Here is a 24293-nt window from a genome sequence, read left to right as displayed (position 1 = left end):
CCGTCCCCCTTCATATCCCAACCCAGTCAGCCACAAAAACACATTATTTTAAATTTTGAGGGCAGAATTGGCAACAATTCTAAAGTGTACTTAACACAAATCTCACTAAAGTAGAGTGGTTATGTAGGCAACAAAGTCATTTTCCATATACAGTATCAGGACATGAAAGTAATGCTTCAGTAAATATCTTCTGAATTATTCAGTGAATATCTCTGAATTAGTTTACCAAAGTGATCAAACCAACACTAAGCTGGGGGGGGGGGGTGCTCAAGATACAGTAGTATAAACTGGTAAAAATGGTTCAACCTTCAATTCTTCTCTATAAGTAGCATCACACATTGCTTTATATTTTTTATTGGTTTTCACAAACTACAAATTTGTGTTCACCTGGTAGGGTGGGGAGGGAAAAATTTCATACACTCAAGTCTGTATTGTATGACATTTGGTTTGGATTCTCACCACAAGTGACCCATATGACGTTACACTTGGAACTGGAAGTTCCACCTTTCCAAGCTAACCATGGCCCACTTGTTTGGTCAGCACCAGAGTTTGAACATGTATTCACACTTTGCCAAATTAACCGAACTGTCTGAGGTAATACTGCAGATCCAATTGAATCCAAACAATGTAGACATAAAAGCACCCCAAGTGTGTTAATTTGAAAAAATATTTTGTGTGGAAACATTCTCACATCAAAGCATATTAGTTTTTTATGCAAATCTTCATTGCACTGCACATCACAGATTTGTTCTGTTTGTTTCAATATTGCAGAAAGCTTTTCATTTTACAGCCTGGCTGTTATTATATAGTATTAAGTGTCATTTCTGTTTATCATAACTAGTGCAGTGCCTGTAGGAAGTTTGTATTCCTATAGAAAATTAAGCGCTTAAGTAGATTTTTCATGGATGGTCATATGAGGCTGTGTTTGAAGGTGGGATATAGAAAGAGGTGTACTTGTATTATTATTTGAATATAATATTTCATATTGTTTTAAAAAAAATCAGTTTTATTAGCAATTATAGAAATATGAAATGGATTCCTATTAAACAGGTTATTGGAAGAGACTCAGACAAAATTAAACAGAACATGTAGCCTATTTGAAACAGCAAATCAGTATCTCACCTCCTGAACACAGTTTATTTCAACTTAAACTCACAGCAAATATAAGATTTTATTCAGTTAATGTACTTAATGAAACATTGCACAAATTGTGGGAAAATACAATATTTTATTCATCTTATGTACTTAGAGAAACATACAAATAGTGGGAAATTTGTTGGTGTTATCAAAAAAAACATTTTAGCTAACGTCTCCTCAGTTTTTCAAGTTAAACTCAGTCATAAGGAACACTGACAGCTTTCACTTTAAAAGTATTTTCTGGGATGCTGGCATGAAATATTTTTTATTATTAAAGGGTGTGAGCAACGTGAACTATCTGATGTTATTTAACTTTGTGTAACATCAACGAGCCACACCATCTTGGAAGTACGAATGTTACAGTGTTAATCAAAATAAAAGTTTCATAATAAAGGTTTTGAAAACTAATCCCCATATTTTTCCTAACAAAGGATGCTCATCATCGTGCCATGCCCAAGCCATATCCGAAAGCTGAGGTTGATCTGACAAATAGAGATCTATGCGAGCCACATACCCACAAACAGACGCTTCTTGCTTTATACAGTAGTGTTCAGAATAATAGTAGTGCTATGTGACTAAAAAAATTAATCCAGGTTTTGAGTATATTTCTTATTGTTACATGGGAAACAAGGTACCAGTAGATTCTCACAAATCCAACAAGACCAAGCATTCATGATATGCACACTCTTAAGGCTATGAAATTGGGCTATTAGTAAAAAAAAAAGTAGAAAAGGGGGTGTTCACAATAATAGTAGTGTGGCATTCAGTCAGTGAGTTTGTCAATTTTGTGGAACAAACAGGTGTGAATCAGGTGTCCCCTATTTAAGGATGAAGCCAGCACCTGTTGAACATGCTTTTCTCTTTGAAAGCCTGAGGAAAATGGGACGTTCAAGACATTGTGAAGAACAGCGTAGTTTGATTAAAAAGTTGATTGGAGAGGGAAAAACCTATACGCAGGTACAAAAAAATTATAGGCTGTTCATCTACAATGATCTCCAATGCTTTAAAATGGACCAAAAAAACAGAGACGCGTGGAAGAAAACGGAAAACAACCATCAAAATGGATAGAAGAATAAGCAGAATGGCAAAGGCTCACCCATTGATCAGCTCCAGGATGATCAAAGACAGTCTGGAGTTACCTGTAAGTGCTGTGACAGTTAGAAGACGCCTGTGTGAAGCTAATTTATTTGCAAGAATTCCCCGCAAAGTCCCTCTGTTAAATAGACGTGTAGAAGAGGTTACAATTTGCCAAAGAACACATCAACTGGCCTAAGAGAAATGGAGGAATATTTTGTGGACTGATGAGAGTAAAATTGTTCTTTTTGGGTCCAAGGGCCGCAGACAGTTTGTGAGACGACCCCCAAACTCTGAATTCAAGCCACAGTTCACAGTGAAGACAGTGAAGCATGGTGGTGCAAGCATCATGATATGGGCATGTTTCTCCTACTATGGTGTTGGGCCTATATATCGCTTACCAGGTATCATGGATCAGTTTGGATATGTCAGAATACTTGAAGAGGTCATGTTGCCTTATGCTGAAGAGGACATGCCCTTGAAATGGGTGTTTCAACAAGACAATGACCCCAAGCACACTAGTAAACGAGCAAAATCTTGGTTCCAAACCAACAAAATTAATGTTTTGGAGTGGCCTGCCCAATCCCCGGACCTAAATCCAGTTGAGAACTTGTGGGGTGACATCAAAAAAAGCTGTTTCTGAAGCAAAACCAAAAAATATGAATGAATTGTGGAATGTTGTTAAAGAATCTTGGAGTGGAATAACAGCTGAAAGGTGCTACAAGTTGGTTGACTCCATGCCTCGCAGATGTGAAGAAATCATGAAAAACTGTGGTTATACAACTAAATACTAGTTTAGTGATTCACAGGATTGCTAAAAAAGCAGTATGAACATAATAGTTTTGAGTTTGTAGCGTCAACAGCAGATGCTACTGTTATTGTGAACACCCCCTTTTCTACTTTTTTTTTTTTACTAATAGCCCAATTTCGTAGCCTTAAGAGTGTGCACATCATGAATGCTTGGTCTAGTTGGATTTGTGAGAATCTACTGAATCTACTGGTACCTTGTTTCCCATGTAACAATAAGAAATATACTCAAAACCTGGATTAATCTTTTTAGTCACATAGCACTACTATTATTCTGAACACTACTGTAGATAGATATAACCCAGCAGTCTGATAAGATTTCTGTTCAAGTGGGGAGGTTGGAATGCAGCAGATAACTGAAACAAGCCTTCAAATGGTGATACAACCCCTGGCAAAAATTATGGAATCACCGGCCTCAGAGGATGTTCATTCAGTTGTTTAATTTTGTAGAAAAAAAGCAGATCACAGACATGACACAAAACTAAAGTCATTTCAAATGGCAACTTTCTGGCTTTAAGAAACACTATAAGAAATCAAGAAAAAAAGATTGTGGCAGTCAGTAACGGTTACTTTTTTAGACCAAACAGAAGAAAAAAACATGGAATCACTCAATTCTGAGGAAAAAATTATGGAATCACCCTGTAAATTTTCATCCCCCAAATTAACACCTGCATCAAATCAGATCTGCTCATTGACATTGACCCTATGCCATGACATTGACCCTATGTGTCTTTTTGCAAGGAATGTTTTTGCAGTTTTTGCTCTATGGCAAGATGCATTATCATCTTGAAAAATGATTTCATCATCCCCAAACATCCTTTCAATTGTCCAAAATATCAACATAAACTTGTGCATTTATTGATGATGTAATGACAGCCATCTCCCCAGTGCCTTTACCTGACATGCAGCCCCATATCATCAATGACTGTGGAAATTTACATGTTCTCTTCAGGCAGTCATCTTTATAAATCTCATTGGAACGGCACCAAACAAAAGTTCCAGCATCATCACCTTGCCCAATGCAGATTCGAGATTCATCACTGAATATGACTTTCATTCAGTCATCCACAGTCCACGATTGCTTTTCCTTAGCCCATTGTAACCTTGTTTTTTTCTGTTTAGGTGTTAATGATGGCTTTCGTTTAGTTTTTCTGTATGTAAATCCCATTTCCTTTAGGCGGTTTCTTACAGTTCGGTCACAGACGTTGACTCCAGTTTCCTCCCATTCGTTCCTCATTTGTTTTGTTGTACATTTTTCGATTTTTGAGACATATTGCTTTAAATTTTCTGTCTTGACACTTTGATGTCTTCCTTGGTCTACCAGTATGTTTGCCTTTAACAACCTTCCCATGTTGTTTGTATTTGGTCCAGAGTTTAGACACAGCTGACTGTGAACAACCAACATCTTTTGCAACATTGCGTGATGATTTACTCTCTTTTAAGAGTTTGATAATCCTCTCCTTTGTTTCAATTGACATCTCTCGTGTTGGAGCCATGATTCATGTCAGTCCACTTGGTGCAACAGCTCTCCAAGGTGTGATCACTCCTTTTTAGATGCAGTCTAAAGAGCAGATCTGATATGATGCAGGTGTTAGTTTTGGGGATGAAAATTTACAGGGTGATTCCATAATTTTTTCCTCAGAATTGAGTGATTCCATATTTTTTTCCTCTGCTTGGTCTAAAAGTAACCGTTACTGACTGCCACAATCTTTTTTCTTGATTTCTTATAGTGTTTCTTAAAGCCAGAAAGTTGCCATTTGAAATGACTTTAGTTTTGTGTCATGTCTGTGATCTGCTTTTTTTCTACAAAATTAAACAACTGAATGAACATCCTCCGAGGCCGGTGATTCCATAATTTTTGCCAGGGGTTGTACAAGCAACAAATTTGGAACAAATACACCTTAGACATTACTCTTTTGGAAAAAAAATGACTGGCCACTTGAATTTTCAGTGGGCGGCCAGGTAGAGTCTATTGAGGAATTACACAAGGTTCAAAATTTAAAAATGCTCCAATCAAATTGAAAACTATGCCACATTATTTGGCTGATCATAAAGATTCCAAAAAGGTATAGTTTGGACTATCTGTGACTGAATGTTATGGAGTTATGGGGTAAAAACAGCATGAATGGCGAGAAAGGTCAGTTTCAGTTTGTACAGTGGCCAAAAGATAAAGTTGCTCCAATTTTGGTAAAAAAGTGATGCAAATTATGGGTTGAGCTAATAGGTTTAATAAATGGAATAGTTTTGATAGTGTTGAATGCTTGGTCTCCAAAGTAAAGGTCAAACAATGTCAGTGTCCATTGGATTCTATGACGTGACATACGAGGTCTGTCAATAAAGCAACGGTCCTTTTTATTTTTTTCAAAAACTATATGGATTTCATTCATATGTTTTTACGTCAGACATGCTTGAACCCTCGTGCGCATGCGTGAGTTTTTCCACGCCTGTCGGTGACGTCATTCGCCTGTGAGCACTCCTTGTGGGAGGAGTCGTCCAGCCCCTCGTCGGAATTCCTTTGTCTGAGAAGTTGCTGAGACACTGGCGTGTTGTTTGATCAAAATTTTTTCTAAACCTGTGAGACACATCGAAGTGGACACGGTTCGAAAAATTAAGCTGGTTTTCAGTGAAAATTTTAACAGCTGATGAGAGATTTTGAGGTGATTCTGTCGCTTTAAGGACTTCTCACGGTGTGAGACGTCGCGCAGCGCTCTCAGGCAGCGTCATCAGCCTGTTCAAGCTGAAAACCTCCACATTTCAGGCTCTATTGATCCAGGACGTCGTGAGAGAACAGAGAAGTTTCAGAAGAAGTCGGTTTCAGCATTTTATCCGGATATTCCACTGTTAAAGGAGATTTTTTTAATGAAAGACGTGCGGACGGGTCCGCGCGTCGGGACGCAGCCGGCGCGGTGCGGCGGCACAGGAAAAACACCTCTGTGTTGATAACCATTTGTAAAATCCAGGCGGCTTTTGATGGCTTTCAGTGGAGTGAGTATATGAGAAATTGTTTAACAGCAGGACATGTTCCAACTTGTCCTTAAGGCTTTCAACAGAGGTGTTTTTCCTGTGGCGGAGCGTCGCGGCGGCTGCGAGCCGACGCGCGGACCCGTCCGCACGTCTTTCATTAAAAAAATCTCCTTTAACAGTGCAATATCCGGATAAAATGCTGAAACCGACTTCTTCTGAAACTTCTCTGTTCTCTCACGACGTCCTGGATCAACAGAGCCTGAAATGTGGAGGTTTTCAGCTTGAACAGGCTGACGACGGCGGCTGAGAGCGCTGAGCGACGTCTCGCACCGTGGGAAGTCCTTAAAGCGACAGAATCACCTCAAAATCTCTCATCAGCCGTTAAAATTTTCACTGAAAACCAGCTTAATTTTTCGAACCGTGTCCACTTCGATGTGTCTCACAGGTTTAGAAAAAATTTTGATCAAACAACGCGCCAGTCTCTCAGCAACTTCTCAAAGGAATTCCGACGAGGGGCTGGACGACTCCTCCCACAAGGAGTGCTCACAGGCGAATGACGTCACCGACAGGCGTGGAAAAACTCACGCATGCGCACGAGGGTTCAAGCATGTCTGACGTAAAAACATATGAATGAAGTCCATATTGTTTTTGAAAAAAATAAAAAGGACCGTTACTTTATTGACAGCCCTCGTATGTTACCCTGTAACGTGATAACTGAGCATGATACATGGTCAAAACTATTCCTTTTTAAATCACTGTTAACTAATAATTTGCATCACTTTTTACCAAAATTGGAGCAACCTTAACTTTTGATCCCTGTACAAACTGAAACTGACCTTTGTCAACATTCTTGCTGTTTTTACCCCATAATCCATAACATTCATTCACAGATATATATACCTTTTTGGAATCTTTATGATCAGACAAATAATGTATATTTTTCAATATGATTGGAACATCTTTTAAATTTGACCCCTGTGGGATTTTTCAATTGACCCCTGCTTGGCCGCCGATTAAACATTCAAGTGGCCAATCATTTTTTTCAAAAGAGTAATGTCTAATGATTATTTGTGAGAAATTTGATGCTTGTATCACCATTTTCAGGATTCCATTCTAAATATTCTCTTATCTGCTGCACTATTGGTTGAAGAGTAGCTTCTGTCATATTGGTAAAATGTGCATGATGGTCTTAAAAGAAGGCAGTATGTTACTGAACTATTTCACATGCAGAAGGGCAGTTATTATACCAGCCATAGTTAATGAATGATACAATACAAAGGTAGCTGAAAACTTTCTGTGTTTACTTGATTCATTGGCATGCACCTAGAGGATTATGTTAACTTGCATGTTTGACAATGTTTTCATCACAGCGTGTCAGAGCATATAAAAAGAATCAAAGTTCACACACACACACATGTGCCCTTGAATGGTTTCGCTGCATGGTTGATCAATCAGTAACAAAACTGCAGAAGCAATATGAATGGAAAGTTAAATATAAAACAATGTTTAAAATAACCTCGGCTGAGTGTGCGTGTGTGTGTGTGTGTGTGTGTGTGTGTGTGTGTGTGTGTGTGTGTGTGTGTGTTTGTGTGTGTTTGTGTGTGTAAACACCTGTGTTTACTCTTTTTAAATCATAATGACAACAGAAATTACCCAAATGACTCGATCAAAGGTTTACATACCCCTGTTCTTAATGCCGTGTATTGCTTCCTTTAACATCAATGACAGCTTGGAGTCTTTTTCGGTAGTTGTGGACAAGGCTCTCTGATGGTAAAGCTGCCACGAAAGTGCAGAAGTTGGCTTTGCCGCGTGTAATGCTCGTGAATGCTGACGTCCGCGAGATGTCTTGTAAATCACTCCAGATGTGTTGTCAGGTTAGAAAAACAGTTTCAGTTTTAGAAGTGTTTATTTCTTGCTAGCATTTATATAATATGTGAGAAACATGTTATATTTAGCCAGAAATGAAGCAGTTTTGGAGCACTAGAGAGACCAGCCAGTGACATCACAGTGCTGCTCTACTCTGGCTGTCACCCCCCCCCCCCCCCCCCAAAAAAAAAGGGATTTGCATGATTCATAGCATAAAAATAGGAAACAGAATGTGACTTTTTAACCTCTTTTAGTGCCCCTTCACACATACCACAAAAGACGCAGAAGATACTGTGGCGACGGTTTCGTGCACCGTCGTGTTCACGCACATGAACACAGTGCAAGCACGTGGAAAGTCGCGTACACAGCAGCAGAGCAAAAAATTAATAAAACACCACAATTATAATACATAATTCCTGTTATAAAGAATGGAGCTAACCTCCGCCTAGACGTACACCAGGAAGTAATGAAATGATGTGGATTACTGCTCTCTCTTTCATGTTTTACATGAATTACCTGATGCACCTGTATCATGAAGACCCAGCTCCAGTCTGTGTTGTGCGGGGTGGGCGCAAAAGACATTCATGCCACTTTTTTGGGGGTGGGTGGGGAGCAACAGACATGCATGCCACATGTTGAGGCGAGAACTGAGACTCTGGCACGCCACATGTGTGTTGCTTGGCTACGCCACAATCGTGGGGCACTTTGACCATTTTCACAGACACCTTGAATGTGATCAGCTGCTGTGTGCTCTCATACCAGAAACGTGTCTAGCCCCGCCTTTTCTAAGTGTCCAGCGAGCAGTGTTGGATGTTTGTGTGTGACACATGGAATTTGGCCGACACTTGCCGAGAGAGGGGTCAAATGAGCACTCGCTGTCTTTCGGCCGCTGATGTGCTCGAATGGTTATAGTGACAGTTGTATGAGGTGTTTGAAGCAGCTCAGATTTTTCACAAATGTATGCAATTCCTCCTTTGTGTGCTAGTCGGCTTCAGTCATGTTATGTTGTGAAGGGGCCCTAAATTAGGCGAACATTATCCATCTTTGATCTTGTCTAAGGTCTGTGTGCCAAAAATGTTCCCTGTGAATTTGAAGACATTGACAGTAATAGGACTGAACTTATGCTGAGCACAGATGGATGCAAAGCCTTCACTATACCCGATGGCTATATTTTGATGGCCTCGGCCAAAAATGTTTCACTGTTGTTATGGTAAGCAGGGATTTGTAACTTTTCCACTACTTTCAGGCAGCTTCTTTTGAAACTATTTATTTAAATGAAAGCAAAGTGGCTAATGAATGATTGCTGCACCACATACGTAGATAAGAACGGCAACTCAACATTCCAGGTGCAGTAGAAGTTTGGTTTAGAATACTGAGTAGGAAAGTTATTGTTCCTGCCCCTTGACATTACTGTTGTAATTGCTGCAAATGTACAGTGTGTAAACCAAATATCCCACTGAAATGTCCTAGCAAACATTTAACATTTGTTCTGAGATCTGTCAGACCCATACAAGACTAAAGTTTTTGCATTTAGAACTTATCAAATGTTTCTTTTATTTTAACATTGTATTTTTATCTAGAAAGTTAAGCTGTCAGTTTATACATAGTTTAAAATGCCACTGGATAAGCCATTCTATTATCTTTTTCATTCCTTAGCTGATAAATGTTAAAGTACTGTATAATGTTTGATATCAAAGGTTATTTAGTTTATTCTTGGAAAATGTTAGTACTTTTGTAGCAATGCAGTCATTAAGGATAAATGTGTGTGTGTATGTATGTATATATATATATATATATATTTTTTTTTTTTTTTTTTTTTTTTTCACATCATGGCCTATCAGTTCTACAGCAGTGCCTCCATTTTTACTTTTGTGTGTGTGTGTTCTGTTTCTAAATGTGCATTCTGTATGTATATGTTTTGATACATTCCTTTTCATTAGGCACCCACCTGAGAGGGCTTGAGACCACTGCCACATATGACCCAGCCACACAGGAGTTTGTCTTGAACAGTCCCACAGTCAGCTCCATCAAATGGTGGCCTGGAGGACGTAAGTACCACATGCTGTTGTCTTTTCACACTGTTAGAGCCAAGGCTGCAGTCACTCTGCAGTGTAAAACTGGCATATAATCACAGTAACCATCAGCATTAACAAGTAATATGCAGTGTGTCTCAGGTGAAATGTTAAATAAAATGTAATTGTCAAATTTGTTTTCTGAAAGAACTGATAGTGCTTTCATTGTGAAACTGATTTATCTGTTTAGCTTTTTTCCCTTATGAGTACACTACTCTGACTGGAAGTCTGGAAGGGAATACTCCTAGCTGTAACCCATTCTGCCTTTCTGTTTAGTTGGAAAGACCTCAAACCATGCTATAGTTCTAGCCCAGCTCTACACACTGGGAAATTGCCATGGTCTCCATGCTTTCATCGTACCAATTCGGGACATGGACACCCATGAACCACTACCAGGTACCCAAAGCTCTGTTATTGTCTGTGTGGGTATGATATTTATGGTTTAGTCATTCCTCATAGCATCTTTGTATGTGACCTTCCAATTGGGCACTGTAGTCTTGTTTGGAGGCGGGCACTAAAGGGTTAAAATATGATGCATATGGTGTGATTTCTCTACTTCCGGGGGAGAAACCACAGCATTTTCAATGGGTTTTGGGGCAAATTACACGCAAACAAAGTTCAAATGCAAAGATAAAGTGACGATGCGGTGGAAAGTGTACGTGTTGCGGTTTGTTTATGAATCAGAATGCAAACATGTTTTGCAGTTTTGTAGGTGAAAGAACAGAGCTACTCTGGTTAGCTGTGTAGGCTAACACTTACAACACAAAGTCTCCCACTTGCTTCATCTTCTCTTCTCCACTGGGAACCGATGTTGCCGACCGAACGGTCCCCACTGATGACACGATTTACGGATTAACACCTCGTTTCTGTTTCAAACTGCACACCAGTCATCATCTTCTCAGCAACAGATATCTGAAGCTTTTGTACAACAATCAAGTCCACATAAATTCAGCATTATTCCATCATAAAAGGCGGCGGAAGCGATCAGAGTGCCGCGGCTAAATGAGCTGCTAGCTGATGCGTTCACTGCACTTCGGACATTTCAAAGCGTCATGGAATTTCGCCTCGTTTGTGCTTAAATCTGAATTTAGAATGATTTAAGAAGTTTTACCTTTACATCTGATGGTTAATAATCCCATTAATCCATTTGATTGCTTTGGGTGAAGAGACTCCGTCTCAGATGTGCTGCTGTGGTCCGAACTGACGCATGCGCAGGTGCAAAAGCCGGACTGATTTTTAGGGGCGGACCGTTTGGTCTGCGACACCAGAAAAAAAAAAACTTTTCGCAACTGCTTTGGTGACTGCAGCCGAAAACAAAACCGTACACCATTTTTCCGTGTGAAGTTAATGTTGTGTACTGTATAATTGTGCAACGGAGCGCAGGTCCCCATAAGTGGTCAAATCCCGTGATATCACACAGGGTTCAAACAAGACTGAGGTGCCCTATTTTAACTGAGCAACTTGTGACAGACAAGTGATTCTTGTGACTCAGGTCTTTGTGCTGATTGTTTAAACATTAAATAGCTGTGAGCCTTGGTGTTGTTTAAAAAGGCAAAGCCAACATGAACGACTGTGGTATAATTTTTACCAAAGACAAAGACAAGCGATGTGCAAACAAACACATTACAATGATATGCAAATGCCAGATGATGATTATGTTGTGTATTACTGATAGCACTGAACAGATGTTTAGAAGGATAAGTATATACTCTTTTTGCACAAACTAGTTAATAGTGTTTAGAAAAACACACCTGATATATGCAAATGTTGTATGCTGTTTTTTAACAATGCATAAGGCAATAAATTGAAATTAAAGGTGAAAATTTGAGTAAAGAACTTTAATTTTTTTTTTAAAAGAAAATTGAATTAAATCAGACATACCAGTGGCAGAATTATGTTTTTTTTTTTTTTTTTTTTTTTTTTTTTTTTTAAAGATTGGATCAAAGAAAATTCTGACAGAAGGTTCAAAGCAGGAAGTAAAAATAAAACAAGGCCTGCACCTGCAAAGCCCTGAATGGTGAATTTCCATGACTCAGAGTTTAACTCACAAGACCCTGGATACTTCCCAGAAAAGTAATTTCACCAAGCCCAGATACTTCCCAAAAGATTATAACATCCACAGATGTTTTTGTTGTTATGAGACTTACTGTATTTAGAAAAGACCACCCTTTTGGGGTGGAGAAATTGCCCACTTCACAGTAATTAAGATGAATGCAAGCTAGTGTAAAACAAAGCTGTTCCAGTGTTCTTGATGACAGTGTGAATGTTGCTTCCTTTGCTGGAATAATAAAAATGGTTGCTTTGAATCTGATCTTTTTCTGACTTTAAGAAGATGGACTATTGCCTTACTAGGATCAGATATAATAACGAATAGTTCTATCTCAAACCTAAATATTTTCACAATTTATCATCAATAAATGAAATGGACTTGTTGCAATACATTTGCAGGAACTGCATCTCTATTTCTTGCTCTTTTTATCGCACACTTGTATTTATTTTCTCTGTTTCTGTTTAGGGGTTGTGGTTGGTGATATCGGCCCCAAATTTGGCTTTAGTGAAGTTGACAATGGATTCTTGAAGTTGGAGAATGTACGGATTCCCCGGGATAATATGCTGATGAAGTATGCCAAGGTAATGTGAAATGATACTCAGGTGTGTGTGTGTGTGTGTGTGTGTGTGTGTTTATCACTATTAGCAACATTGAATAACAATATATAATAGTTAGTATGACCTGGGCAGAGTTTCCTCAAGTTGGGAAATTGAGCCTTTTTGAATTTGTGTGCGTGTGTGTGGGGGCATGGGGGGGGGGTGTATTGGAGTATAAGGAGAAAGAATAATTGCCATAATTATAGGTGCGAGCTCGAAAATTAACTGGCAACCAGAGCATTGAATCTATATAAACACTTTGTTAAAAGTGTGAAAATATTTGAAATCTGTACTACGTTAGTTAACTTGACACAGCTTCCATCATTAATTCACTTTATACATATTGGTTAATTGTTTTCTTCCATGTGACGGTTCCCAACATAATTACATTATGTTGGGAACCGTATGTAATGAATGAAATGTTTTCACATCACTCATGTGGTGCTGTTTCTGTTAGAATTACATTGTCTTGAAATGGCCCTTTAACAGTTAAGTTGTTCACTATGCTATTTTTTTTTTTACAATGGATGATAAACTGTCTATGTTTGACTAATAGACCCTGTGCAGCTGACATCATGAGAGCATGTGATCACTATCTTGGTTGTTGCTATATCTAGAATGTCATGCATCTATTTTTCAAGTTTTTACACACTCAAACTCATTCTGTATCACTGCCAGGTGTGTCACCTTCCATAAAATGTCATTACATGCAAAAGGTGCAGGTACACTATACTATCTGTGATAGCATGAAGGTTTTGTCCTAAAATATTCTGAGTTTACCTTTGCAAACTATTGTGCACTTCAGAAGTATTATTTGTGAGGATTTTTTTAATGTCACAGTGCATTAGAGTGCAATAAAAAAACATAAATCAAAAAACATATTTTAGGGCTTGGATCATCATGCCCTTGAATCTTTTGCAGTCTTGATGTGGATTTTCCTCTCCACTAGGTGGACCCAGATGGTACTTACGCAAAGCCACCAAGTTCAAAGTTGACCTATGGAACCATGGTGTTTATCCGATCTCTCATAGTGGGAGAGTCAGGCCGGGCCCTGGCTAAGTCCTGCATTATTGCCATCCGCTACAGTGTTGTTCGTCACCAGTCTGAAATCCGTCCAGGGTGAGTGCTTGAAGGTGTTCAAACAGACAGCTGAACAAACATTACACAACAGAAGGAGAGGTTGGGTCTTGCAGCATGTGTTCGTGCTGCTCGTATCTACCACATTATGGAATGGTCTTTGCTCCTGGGTGGTAACCATCGTATTGTAAAACTGGTCCATCCCCACCTCTCAAAAGTAATGAGCTACTTACTGTATGTGCTGCAACCAAGAGAAACATGGGCATCTCAATACTGATACAAAGGCATGGCGGATCAATTATTTATTTATTTAATTACAACAGAAGCACTGCTTTAGTGATCAGAAGCAACAAACTAATTGTTCTTGTAATAAGTGCAAAACGTGAGTAAATTGCTTCTTGAAGCCACTGGACAGACATAAGTGAGGTAAACGTGCAACACTGTTAAACTTTTGAAAACTCTTTTGTTAAAGATAAACTCACCATTAATTTTCTTCAGTTTTTGCACAAGACAGTCCAAAAGAGCTGTCCTTGTAGTTTCACATAGTCCAAATATGTTTTCTTGCAAATAGAATTAAAAAGTTATGTTCCCTCTTGTTATTCAAAAGTGTAGTCTTCCAGTAAAAAAAACAAACAAACAAATTCTTACAAAGACCATAGTCTTTTCTTCTTCTACTTCTTCTTCTTCTACTTCTTCTTCTTCTACTACTACTACTATTACTACTACTACTACTACTACTAACATGTTAAGTGTCTGGGACAACTCCTTTTCGTTGTTGGACGAAAGACTGGACTTTGTTTTTTTTTTCTGTACACAGCATGGAGTCTGTTTTGGAATATGACGGATCGTCATTTAGTAATTGACAGGTTTTTACACATGGATCGGATGATTCAAGCCCATTAACACAACACCGACTCTGATGTTTGGGAAAACTCTGGTTTTGGTTGTGGAGTTCTTTGAATACGTAATGTTTCCTGAAGTGAATGACAGCGGTGCAACAAAAAGCCGAGTCCGGTGCTAACCCAGCTCATTGTGGCATTTAGTTGGGGTTGTTTATGTTGTGTATCTCTGCTATGCGCTGCAGCACAGTGTGGAAACAGACGTCCTTTAAGTCGGTTGTTGGTGTCATTTGGCAGGATGTTTTGCTGTTTGGAAAAGACATTTTTGTTTGAAATCAGTATGACTGCTGATTGTATTTATCTCTGGAGCCTGACGATTGCCAAAAATTTGAGGAAAAAACTCCAGTGACACTGCTACAATCACATAACTATTGCTTTCAGTCTGACTCAACTCGTGTTTAAACACATGCTGAAAGTGTCATGCCCGGCCCTTATCCAGGCTTTGATCCCTTTTTTATTGCCCCTTTCTTTGCCTAATCTTCTGTTCCCGCTTTGATTTATTAGTTGTATATTTTCATCATGTGTTTATTTTATGTTCTGTTTTGCTTTGCCATTTTGTTCTTTGTTTCTTTTCATAATTTAGCCATAATCCAGTTCCATTTAGTTTGTTCTGCCAGATTGTGTTTGGATTATTGATCATTGTTTATCACTTGTTTATTTTGCTTTTCTTATTTGTGTTATCAGTTATGCTTTATGTCGGGTTTTGCTTTCTGTTTTCTTGTAGTTTGTTTTTCTTATAGCTTGTTTCCCACCTTGTTTTCCTAATTTAGTTTTGCTTAAGTATTTATGTTCCATTTTCATTTCTCATGGCCAGTTCTTGGTTGTGTTTTTCTGCTCTCAATTTTATTTTTACTTTTGTTCATAGTTCTCAGTTTCCCTCACGCTCTTCCAAGTTAGTTCCCACTGCACTGCACCTGTTATTATCTTTGTCTCACACTCTTGGCACCTGCTCATGCATCTTTGTATCCTACATCACTTTGTGCACGTTCTTCCTCCCTATCTTGCACTGTGTTTAATCTTTGTTCACTAGTCACACCCCTTTTTAGATTGTTCCTTTCATGTGCACCAAATTAACACCTGCTTCACATGACCCTAATTTGTTTGTTCTTTATTTAAACCATCACAGTCTCACAGCTCACCGCCAATTTGTTGTCGCTTCTGACTCACATCCCAGCCTTTTGTTCTCAGTCCTGTTTTTGCTAAGCCATGTATTATTGCTCTGTTCTCCCCGACCACGCTTTTTGCCTCGTCTTTGATTACTGTTTGCTTGTGCCTTGACCCCTGACTGCGTTTTGTCCAACCCCAATTGTACCTCTGCTCCGCTGCATGATCTGCTCTGCTGCTTGATCTGCTCTGCTGCTTGATCTGCTGTGCTGCTTGATCCCCTGTGCACCGAATCTAAGCCTGGTATAAAGACCATGTGTTTCCTACTTCTACGCCAAGTCTGGGAGTCTTCTTTGCGGGTCCAGTCGCTATGGTTGCCAGACAGCCGTCCGGCCTGACAGAAAGTAATTGAGCCTTGTTACAAAGATGCTCTAATTTATTTTAAATAAAAAAGTTAGTTTAATGTTGTGTTTCTTGTTTGCATTGTGCTGAAAATGTATGGGATCATGATTTTTTTTTTTCCAGTATATGCGTATAAGTTGCACAACCTCTCGAACTAGTAAGAAATCCCGAGACTTATACTCTGCCAAATACAGTAATCCTTTTATTTAGTTTGTCCAGATAGACAAAAATTCACTCCATCTAGTGTCAACCATTTGGCTTTGAGTAAAACTTCAAACTTTTTTCTGTGATGCAGAGAACCAGAGCCGCAGATCCTTGATTACCAAACACAGCAATACAAGCTGTTCCCCCTCCTGGCTACAGCCTATGCTTTCACTTTTGTTGGCCAGTACATGAACCAGACCTACCATCGCATCACTGGAGACATCAGTCAAGGGGACTTCAGTGAACTGCCCGAGGTACTGAACATGTGTGTACTCACATTCAGCTGTCAGGTTGAGCTCAGTGACTGGGTAACTGAGATGGTGATGGCTTTGAATAGTATCTGAATTTTGGCAGCAGTGTGAGCTAAATAATTAAATGCAGCATGTTCTGCTGTGTGCACTGCAAGCAAATGTCAGTTCCTCATCTGTTTAATTAATTGAGTATTAGATTGGGAGTCCGTATTTAAAATAGATTTGGCTTCCGATAGCCACACAAAAAGATGACTAACTTACAAAAAAAAAAACAAAAAAAACCTTAACATAGTGTTGACTCATAATATGGAATCTTCATCCAATCAGCTGCCTCTGCTGACCACTTATGAGTGATGGTGTATTTGGATGTACCAAACAAGTCAGAGTTTCTGTGAGAATTTTCAGTGTTTGCTAACCAGGCTGCATAAACTCTTGCCAAAAAAAAAAAAAAAAAGCCACATGTAGTTTTAAAAATAAATAAATAAATAAATGATTATTTCTTGCGAAACCATGCCAAATTCTTTTATTTATCACATGATAAGGCTCCTTGTATGCATGCATCCTTGAAACATACCAGGTCCCCTCAAAGAGTGGTGCAGGGTTGCTGGAGTTGTTTGGGTGACCTGGATGGTACTGCTCTGAGTTCCATTGCACTGCAAGATGCTTTGAAAGATCATATACAAGTGCTTTCAGGTGTTTAAAAAACTTTGTAATGTAAAAATGCATAAACAACAAAGCCATAATGCAAGACAATGTCCAGAATATGAGAAACCATCAGCAGGCAAGAACAGAGAGGGGAAAAAAAATCAATATCCCATTTATACTCAGGCAGAGTGAGTGTAAATTTAAAAATTCAATTTATTTACTGTATGTAACACCAAATCACAACATAAGGTGCTTCACATGACCTTACTTAACTAATGGGTCGCCACAGCAAATCCAAGGTGGAGCTGCATGTTGAATTGGCACAAGTTTTACGCCGGATGCCCTTCCTGACGCAACTCCACATTACATGAAGAAATGTGGCAGGGGTGGGATTTGAACCCGGAACTTTCTGAACTGAAACCAAGCGCATTAACCACTTGGCCACCACCCCTGCACCTTACTTAACTAATATCATGCTGTAATTTATATGACCTTACTTAACTAATATCATGCTTTATTTTAATGTGTTTTGTCCAGAGAATAGTAAACTCCAGTGAAACCACCTGCTCTTCTTAAATTATTATTATCCCTCGCTGGCCAAAGGCCCGAAAGGGGGATTATGTCATCTGTCTGTCCGAGCAATAAAGGGTATAAGCATTCTGAAATCAACTCCTCTCACATTTTTAAAAGGAATTTTGTGAAATTTAGTCCAAGTCCTTGTTGTGGGTTGGTAATATGCCTATTATCATATCGTTCGAGTTGGGCTTATTGTATCAGGGAATAGGGAGTAAATGTCACCTATATTTCCCTTTCTGGAAGAACTAAGATTATTAATTTGATCCAGGAGTGTGCTTTGGGGTTCAAAAGGGAACTGTGTGAAGTTACAAGACAGGAAGCTACTGATCTGTAAGTATCTAAAGAAGTGAGACATTGGGATTCCAAATCTTAGGACAACCTGTTCAAATGAGGGGAACAAGCCATTTATAAACATGTCTTTAAATGAACAGACCCCATGTTTAGACCAAGCACTGAACAAAGCATCTGTTAAGGGTGGTATGAAAGCATGATTTTTTTTCAATGGGAGCGAGTCATGAAAGTTGACAAATTTCGAAGTTTTGTCTGAATTGTTTCCATATCTTTAAAGAGTGAACAACAACTAGGTTTAATGAAGTGTTATTACAAGAGTCTTTCTCTAGAATTAGCCGGTCACGTGCAGCTGTTGTTTCATGATTAACCATCCAATAAGACATCATTTTAATATTTGCTGCCTAGTGGTAGTACTGGAAATTTGGTAAGCTGAGTCCTCCATGCTGTCTAGGTCTCTGTAATATGGCTTTACCTATACATGGTTTCTTTTTGTTCCAAATGAAAGAGGAGAGCTTTCTATCTAAGACAAAAAATGTATTGGTTAGCTACACTGGTACACACTGAAACATGTAAAGAAGTTTGGGCAATAGATTCATCTTTATGGTATTAATTCTGCCTGCCAGAGATAAGGGTAGCAGATCCCAATGTTCAAGATCTTCCTCAAGAGAACACAAAAATGGTGGAAAGTTTGCTGCAAAAAGGTCTTTAAATTTATGTGTGACTCAAACACCAAGATATTTTATTCTGTCTTCAAACACTTTAATTGGCGATGCACGCACAGACAGAGAATCTATTGCCTCCTAATTTATGGGCATCAATTCACTTTTTTGTGTGTGTTTATAACCCCAATTCCAATGAAGTTGGGACGCTGTGCAAAATGTAAATAAAAACAGAATACAATGATTTGCAAATCCTCTTCAACCTATATTCAATTGAATACACCACAAAGACAAGATATCAGATGTTCAAACTGATAAACTTTATTGTTTTTGTGCAAATATTTGCTCATTTTGAAATGGATGCCTGTAGCAGTGGGACAGTGGTGTGTTTACCACTGTGTTACATCACCTTTCCTTCTAACAACACTCAGTAAGCATTTGGGAACTGAGGACACTAACTGTTGAAGCTTTGTAGGTGGAATTCTTTCCCATTCTTGCTTGATGTACGATGTCAGTTGTTCAACAGTCCGGGGTCTCCGTTGTCATATTTTGCACTTCATAATGTGCCACACATTTTCAATGGGTGTCAGGTCTGGACTGCAGGCAGGCCAGTCTAGTACCCGCACTCTTTCACTACGAAGCCACGCTGTTGTAACACGTGCAGAATGTGACTTGGCATTGTCTTGCTGAAATAAGGAGGGACATCCCTGAAAAAGACGTTGTTTGGATGGCAGCATGTGTTGCTCCAAAACTTGGATGTACCATTCAGCATTGATGGTGCCATCACAGATGTGTAAGTTGCCCATGCCCTGGGCACTAACACACCCCCATACCATCACAGATGCTGGTTTTTGAACTTTGCACTGGTAATATAATCTGGATGGTCTTTTTCCTATTTTGTCCGGAGGACACATCGTCCATGATTTCCTAAAACAGTTTGAAATGTGGACTCATCAGACCACAGCACACTTTTCCACTTTGCATCTGTCCATTTCAAATGAGGTCGGGTCCAGAGAAGGCGCCGGCCTTTCTGGATGTTGTTGATGTATGGCTTTCACTTTGCATGGTAGAATTTAACTTGCACTTGTAGATGTAGCGATGAACTGTGTTAACACAGTGGTTTTCTGAAGTGTTCCTGAGCCCACGTGGTAAGATCCTTGACACAATGATGTTGGTTTTTAATGCAGTGCCGCTTGAGGGATCGAAGGTCACGGGCATTCAATGTTGGTTTTTGGCCTTGTCGCTTATGTGTAGAAAGTTCTCCGGATTCTCTGAATCTTCTGATTATATTATGTACTGTAGATGATGGAATCCCTAAATTCCTTGCAATTGAACATTGAGAAACATTGTTCTTAAACTGTTGGACTGTTTTTTTCACACAGTTGTTCACAAAGTGGTGATCCTCGCCCCATCTTTGCTTGTGAATGGCTGAGCCTTTTGAGGGTGCTCCTTTTATACCCAGTCATGACACTCACCTGTTTTCAATTAGGTGTTCTTTGAGCATTCATCAACTTTCCCAGTCTTTTGTTGCCCCGTCCCTACTTTTTTGAAATGTGTTGCAGGCATCCATTTTAAAATGAGCAAATATTTGCACAAAAACAATATAAGTTTGTCAGTTTGAACATTAAATGTCTTGTCTTTGTGGTGTATTAAATTAAATATAGGTTGAAGAGGATTTGTAAATCATTGTATTCTGTTTTTATTTGCATTTTACACAACGTCCCAACCTCATTGGAATTAGGGTTGTACTTTATAGCCAGAAATCTTACCAAACTCCAGCACCACAGGAAGAGATGTATAAATATCAGATAGAGTGACATGTCTTCTGTATGAAGTGAGACTTTGTGTTCTAACCCTGCCCTTACTATACCTGTTATGTCTTTATTGCTATGTAGAGCTATTGCTAGTGGTTCAATTGAAACTGCAAAGAGAAGAGGGGAAAGTGGGCACCCCTGCCTTGTCCCTCGTGTTAGTGAAAAAGATGGTGAAATGTTATTAGTCTGCACTGCAGCCTTTGGGAAATTATACAGAACTTTGACCCGTGACATAAAATTGGGTCCAAAACCAAATCTTTCAAGGGTACAAAATAAATAAACAGTCCCACTCCACTCGATCAAAAGCTTTTCTGGCATATAGTAATATAACCACTTTTGATTTGTTGGGTGTAGATGGGCCATAGATTGTTATACAGACGCCTAATATTGGATTAAGATTATCGATTTTTTTTTTTAAATGAAGCCTGTCTGGTCTGGTGAAATTATGTTTGGGAGAACTGTTTCCAGGCAATTTGCAATCATTTTGGCAAGAACTTTGCTGTCTACATTAAGCAAAGAAATAGGATGATAAGAGTCACATTCTTGTTTAAGTGATATGGTGGCTTGTCGTAGTGTTTCAGGAAGTGAGCCAACTTAAAGAGATTCGCTATATACTGAGTTTAAAATGGGAGCCAATTTATCTGAAAACATTTTAAAGAATTCTGTTGGGAACCCATCAGGACCAGATTTCCCACTTTGCATGCTTTTGATGGCCAACTTGATTTCTCTGATGGAATATGCAGATTCTACCTCAGCTGCTGATGCAGGGTCTATATGCGGAATCTCAATTTTTTGAAGAAATAATCATATTTCAGCAATTCAGATGTATTCAAGTTACCGTAAAAGGTCATAAAACGGGAGTTAATAGCAGAATGGTCAACACAAATCTCACCTGACTCATTTTGAATCTCTGGTATTGCCTGACTTGCAGCTTTTTGACAAAGGTGATATGCAAGTATTTTTCCTGTTTTTCAGCGTGCTCATAATATGTGTGGTTTGATCTCATTAAGAGGTTTTCAGCTTTTTGGGTAGTTAATAAATCAAATTCTTTCTAGAGAAGTAGGCGTTCTTTGATGCCATCAGCTGATGGGGAGGTTGCTAATTGCAGATCGAGTCTAATGATCTTTTTAGTTCAATCATTAATTTGACTAATTCTGGTTTTAAGTAACTGTGCATTATATGAAATAATCTCTATTCAGTTTTTGTAAAACTATTGTTTTTGTTTTGTTTTTCCCCCCTTGCTATGTTCCTCCTCCAATCTCCAGCTCCATGCCCTCTCTGCTGGCCTGAAGGCTTTCAGCACCTGGACAGCTAACGCAGGCATCGAAGTTTGCCGTATGGCTTGTGGGGGCCATGGCTACTCTCGCAGCAGTGCCCTACCAGACATTTATGTGGAATTCACTCCTACCTGCACCTACGAGGGAGAAAACACAGTCATGATGCTGCAGACTGCAAGGTACTTCATTACACAGAGATATGGCATCATTTGCAATATCTTTACAGGAAATTGTACATTGAGACCTGACTCAAACAGGAAGGCCATAAATAAACATAAACAGTGTGATTGATGGAATCAGTGACACATAAATCCAAACTTTATTTGTGATACTTTTGTAATCACAGTGGACTGCTTTGACTTGGTTGGGTCATATTGTGATGGATGTTGATTATTTTTGAGGCATCCTAAAGGCCTTTGTTTGCAATGTCAATTAATTAACCCTTGAAGCACTACAACCCAAAGTGCATTTTGTTGTAGAATCCCATCTAAACATGTCTTGCACGTCTCTTTTCACGTATGCACAAAGTATTGCTGAGCAAATGAAGAGTTCACCTTAAAAAATGTATCATTTTCAGACACATATGGAAAAGCAAAACTCAGGACTGCCACAGTTCTAAGTCAAAACTAGCAAACTAAGACCATCTCTGGATTTCTGACACTTCATATTAGAAAGACATCTTTCATTGCCAAACATCACATTTTTTTACTCCCTCTTCCCTCTGTCCAATATTTGCTCATTTATTTTAGATGTTTGTTTCTTTTTAACATTGTGACTTTGCAATAATTAAGGCAGTCTTGTTTGTTCCCACATGAATCACATTAACTCAGATTTTGTAACATTTGCTGTAGTAGTTGGATTTTGTAACATTTTCTGTAGTAGTCTGTGTTCTCCAAGGGGGTGTCAGCCTTCTTTGGCCATATCTGTGTCAGTACATGGTCTCCCAATGAACTTGAATTTAACACTGTTAATCAGTCATTTGAGAAGAAAAGAATCATGAGGGAACAATTCTTAACTTTTTAGGACCTCAGTTGAGCTGTTGCAGATATAATAGACATTAATTGTCTCTTTGTGTCCTGCAGTAGTTTGTGCTCTTGGATTTTGTCTGTGCAGATACCTGGTGAAGAGCTATAGGCAGGCTAAGGCAGGTCAGCAGCTGAGTGGCATTGTGTCGTACCTGAATGAAGCGGTGAGAGTCCAGCTTCAGCCCGTGTCTGCCAGACCAGCCGTGGTCAACATCAGTGACCTGTCCAGCCTGGTTGAAATCTACAACTGCGTGCTGCCATGTAAGAGATGAACAGCAGAGATATAAATTACAGGTTGTTTCCTGAACTGGGGTCTGTTTTTATGTCACATTTCATCTTTTATTGGATTTTCATATTTGCCATTTTCTCTGTTTTACTGGCCAAATTGTCAGATGAAACATTTTTGTTGTAAATTTTACAAGTTCCTGTGCTCTCTTACTGCTATACGTTTCAGAATTTAACAGACTAACATGATGTTCTGCCTTAATCACATTCCTGCATGCTGTCAGCTTTAGATGTATCTCAGTCCTCTTTGCGGTGCCACATCTGTTTGATGGTAATCGTCTCATGAAATGATGACACTGCAAGAGAAGTTCTATATTTCAGAAGCTGTCATTGATGCTGTGTTTATTAATGCACTTTGATTAAACCAAAGTTGAATATGTGACAATAATGTTGGTCAAGCAGAGATGTGTGAATTTGTTTTGAATTATACCATCATGACAGCTGCTTAATGCAGATGATATTTCTGTGTTTTGTAGTTTGGTCGAGCTAGCAGCTAAAAACATCCAACAGGATTTGCAGCTCAAGAAGAGCCAGGACGATGCATGGAACAACAACGCTATTGACTTGGTCAGAGCCTCGGATGTAAGTCCAGTTCAGAGTTGACGTGTTTAGATGACTGTTTAAATTGAGTTACACTCTGGCCTTGTTTGCGCAAACAACAAATTTGAAAATTCTTCTGAACCAAAGAAAAAAAATCTCTTGGGTGTCAAATAAATTACCATATTTTTCAGAGTAAAAGCTGCAACTGTTTAAAAAAAAATGTCTCTTGAAGGAGAATACTGGACAATAAGTTGCACCTTTTTTCTGTATTATAGGCTCTTTAATTTGGGGTTTTTGCATTATTGTAGTGTATTTGTATTTTTGGCATTTATTCTTTTATTAATACTATTACTTTTATTTTGTTTTGTGCTTTAATTACTGGGAAATCCATTATAACTAATCATTATTATTATTATTACTATAAAGAAGAACAAATGTGTGATTTTTCAGTATATAATTTGCACCGAAGTTAAGTTGCAGGGCCTCCCAAACTAGTTTTAAAAAACAAAAAAAGCTACCTATACTCTGGAAAATAAGGCATATTATTTCTGGTCTCTTGGGGTTGAAATGATTGCTCAGTTAACTTGGAGAATACGAATCTACTTCACTGAAACAAATTTTTGCTTCAGGTGGTGTTTTTTTCCGTAGATCTCTTGTACATTGGAACAGTCCTGTGCA

At 38.8% G+C, this 24293-nt stretch overlaps 1 protein-coding gene across 1 annotated transcript in view; it reads left to right on the top strand.

Moving 5' to 3' along the window:
• LOC117525996 (peroxisomal acyl-coenzyme A oxidase 1-like) overlaps positions 1–24293 on the top strand; it is a 47559-nt gene that overhangs the window by 22112 nt on the left and 1154 nt on the right. The window contains exons 4-11 of the mRNA XM_034187982.1: positions 9789–9896; positions 10197–10316; positions 12436–12551; positions 13516–13685; positions 16344–16506; positions 21754–21944; positions 22879–23051; positions 23552–23657. Coding sequence (XP_034043873.1) covers positions 9789–9896; positions 10197–10316; positions 12436–12551; positions 13516–13685; positions 16344–16506; positions 21754–21944; positions 22879–23051; positions 23552–23565 — 1055 coding nt within the window. The 3' untranslated portion in view covers positions 23566–23657. The remainder of the gene's footprint in view (positions 1–9788; positions 9897–10196; positions 10317–12435; positions 12552–13515; positions 13686–16343; positions 16507–21753; positions 21945–22878; positions 23052–23551; positions 23658–24293) is intronic.

Source organism: Thalassophryne amazonica, chromosome 15 (genome assembly GCF_902500255.1).
Source record: "Thalassophryne amazonica chromosome 15, fThaAma1.1, whole genome shotgun sequence".
Taxonomy (NCBI): Eukaryota; Metazoa; Chordata; class Actinopteri; order Batrachoidiformes; family Batrachoididae; genus Thalassophryne; species Thalassophryne amazonica.
This window is presented reverse-complemented; position numbering and strand designations above follow the sequence as displayed.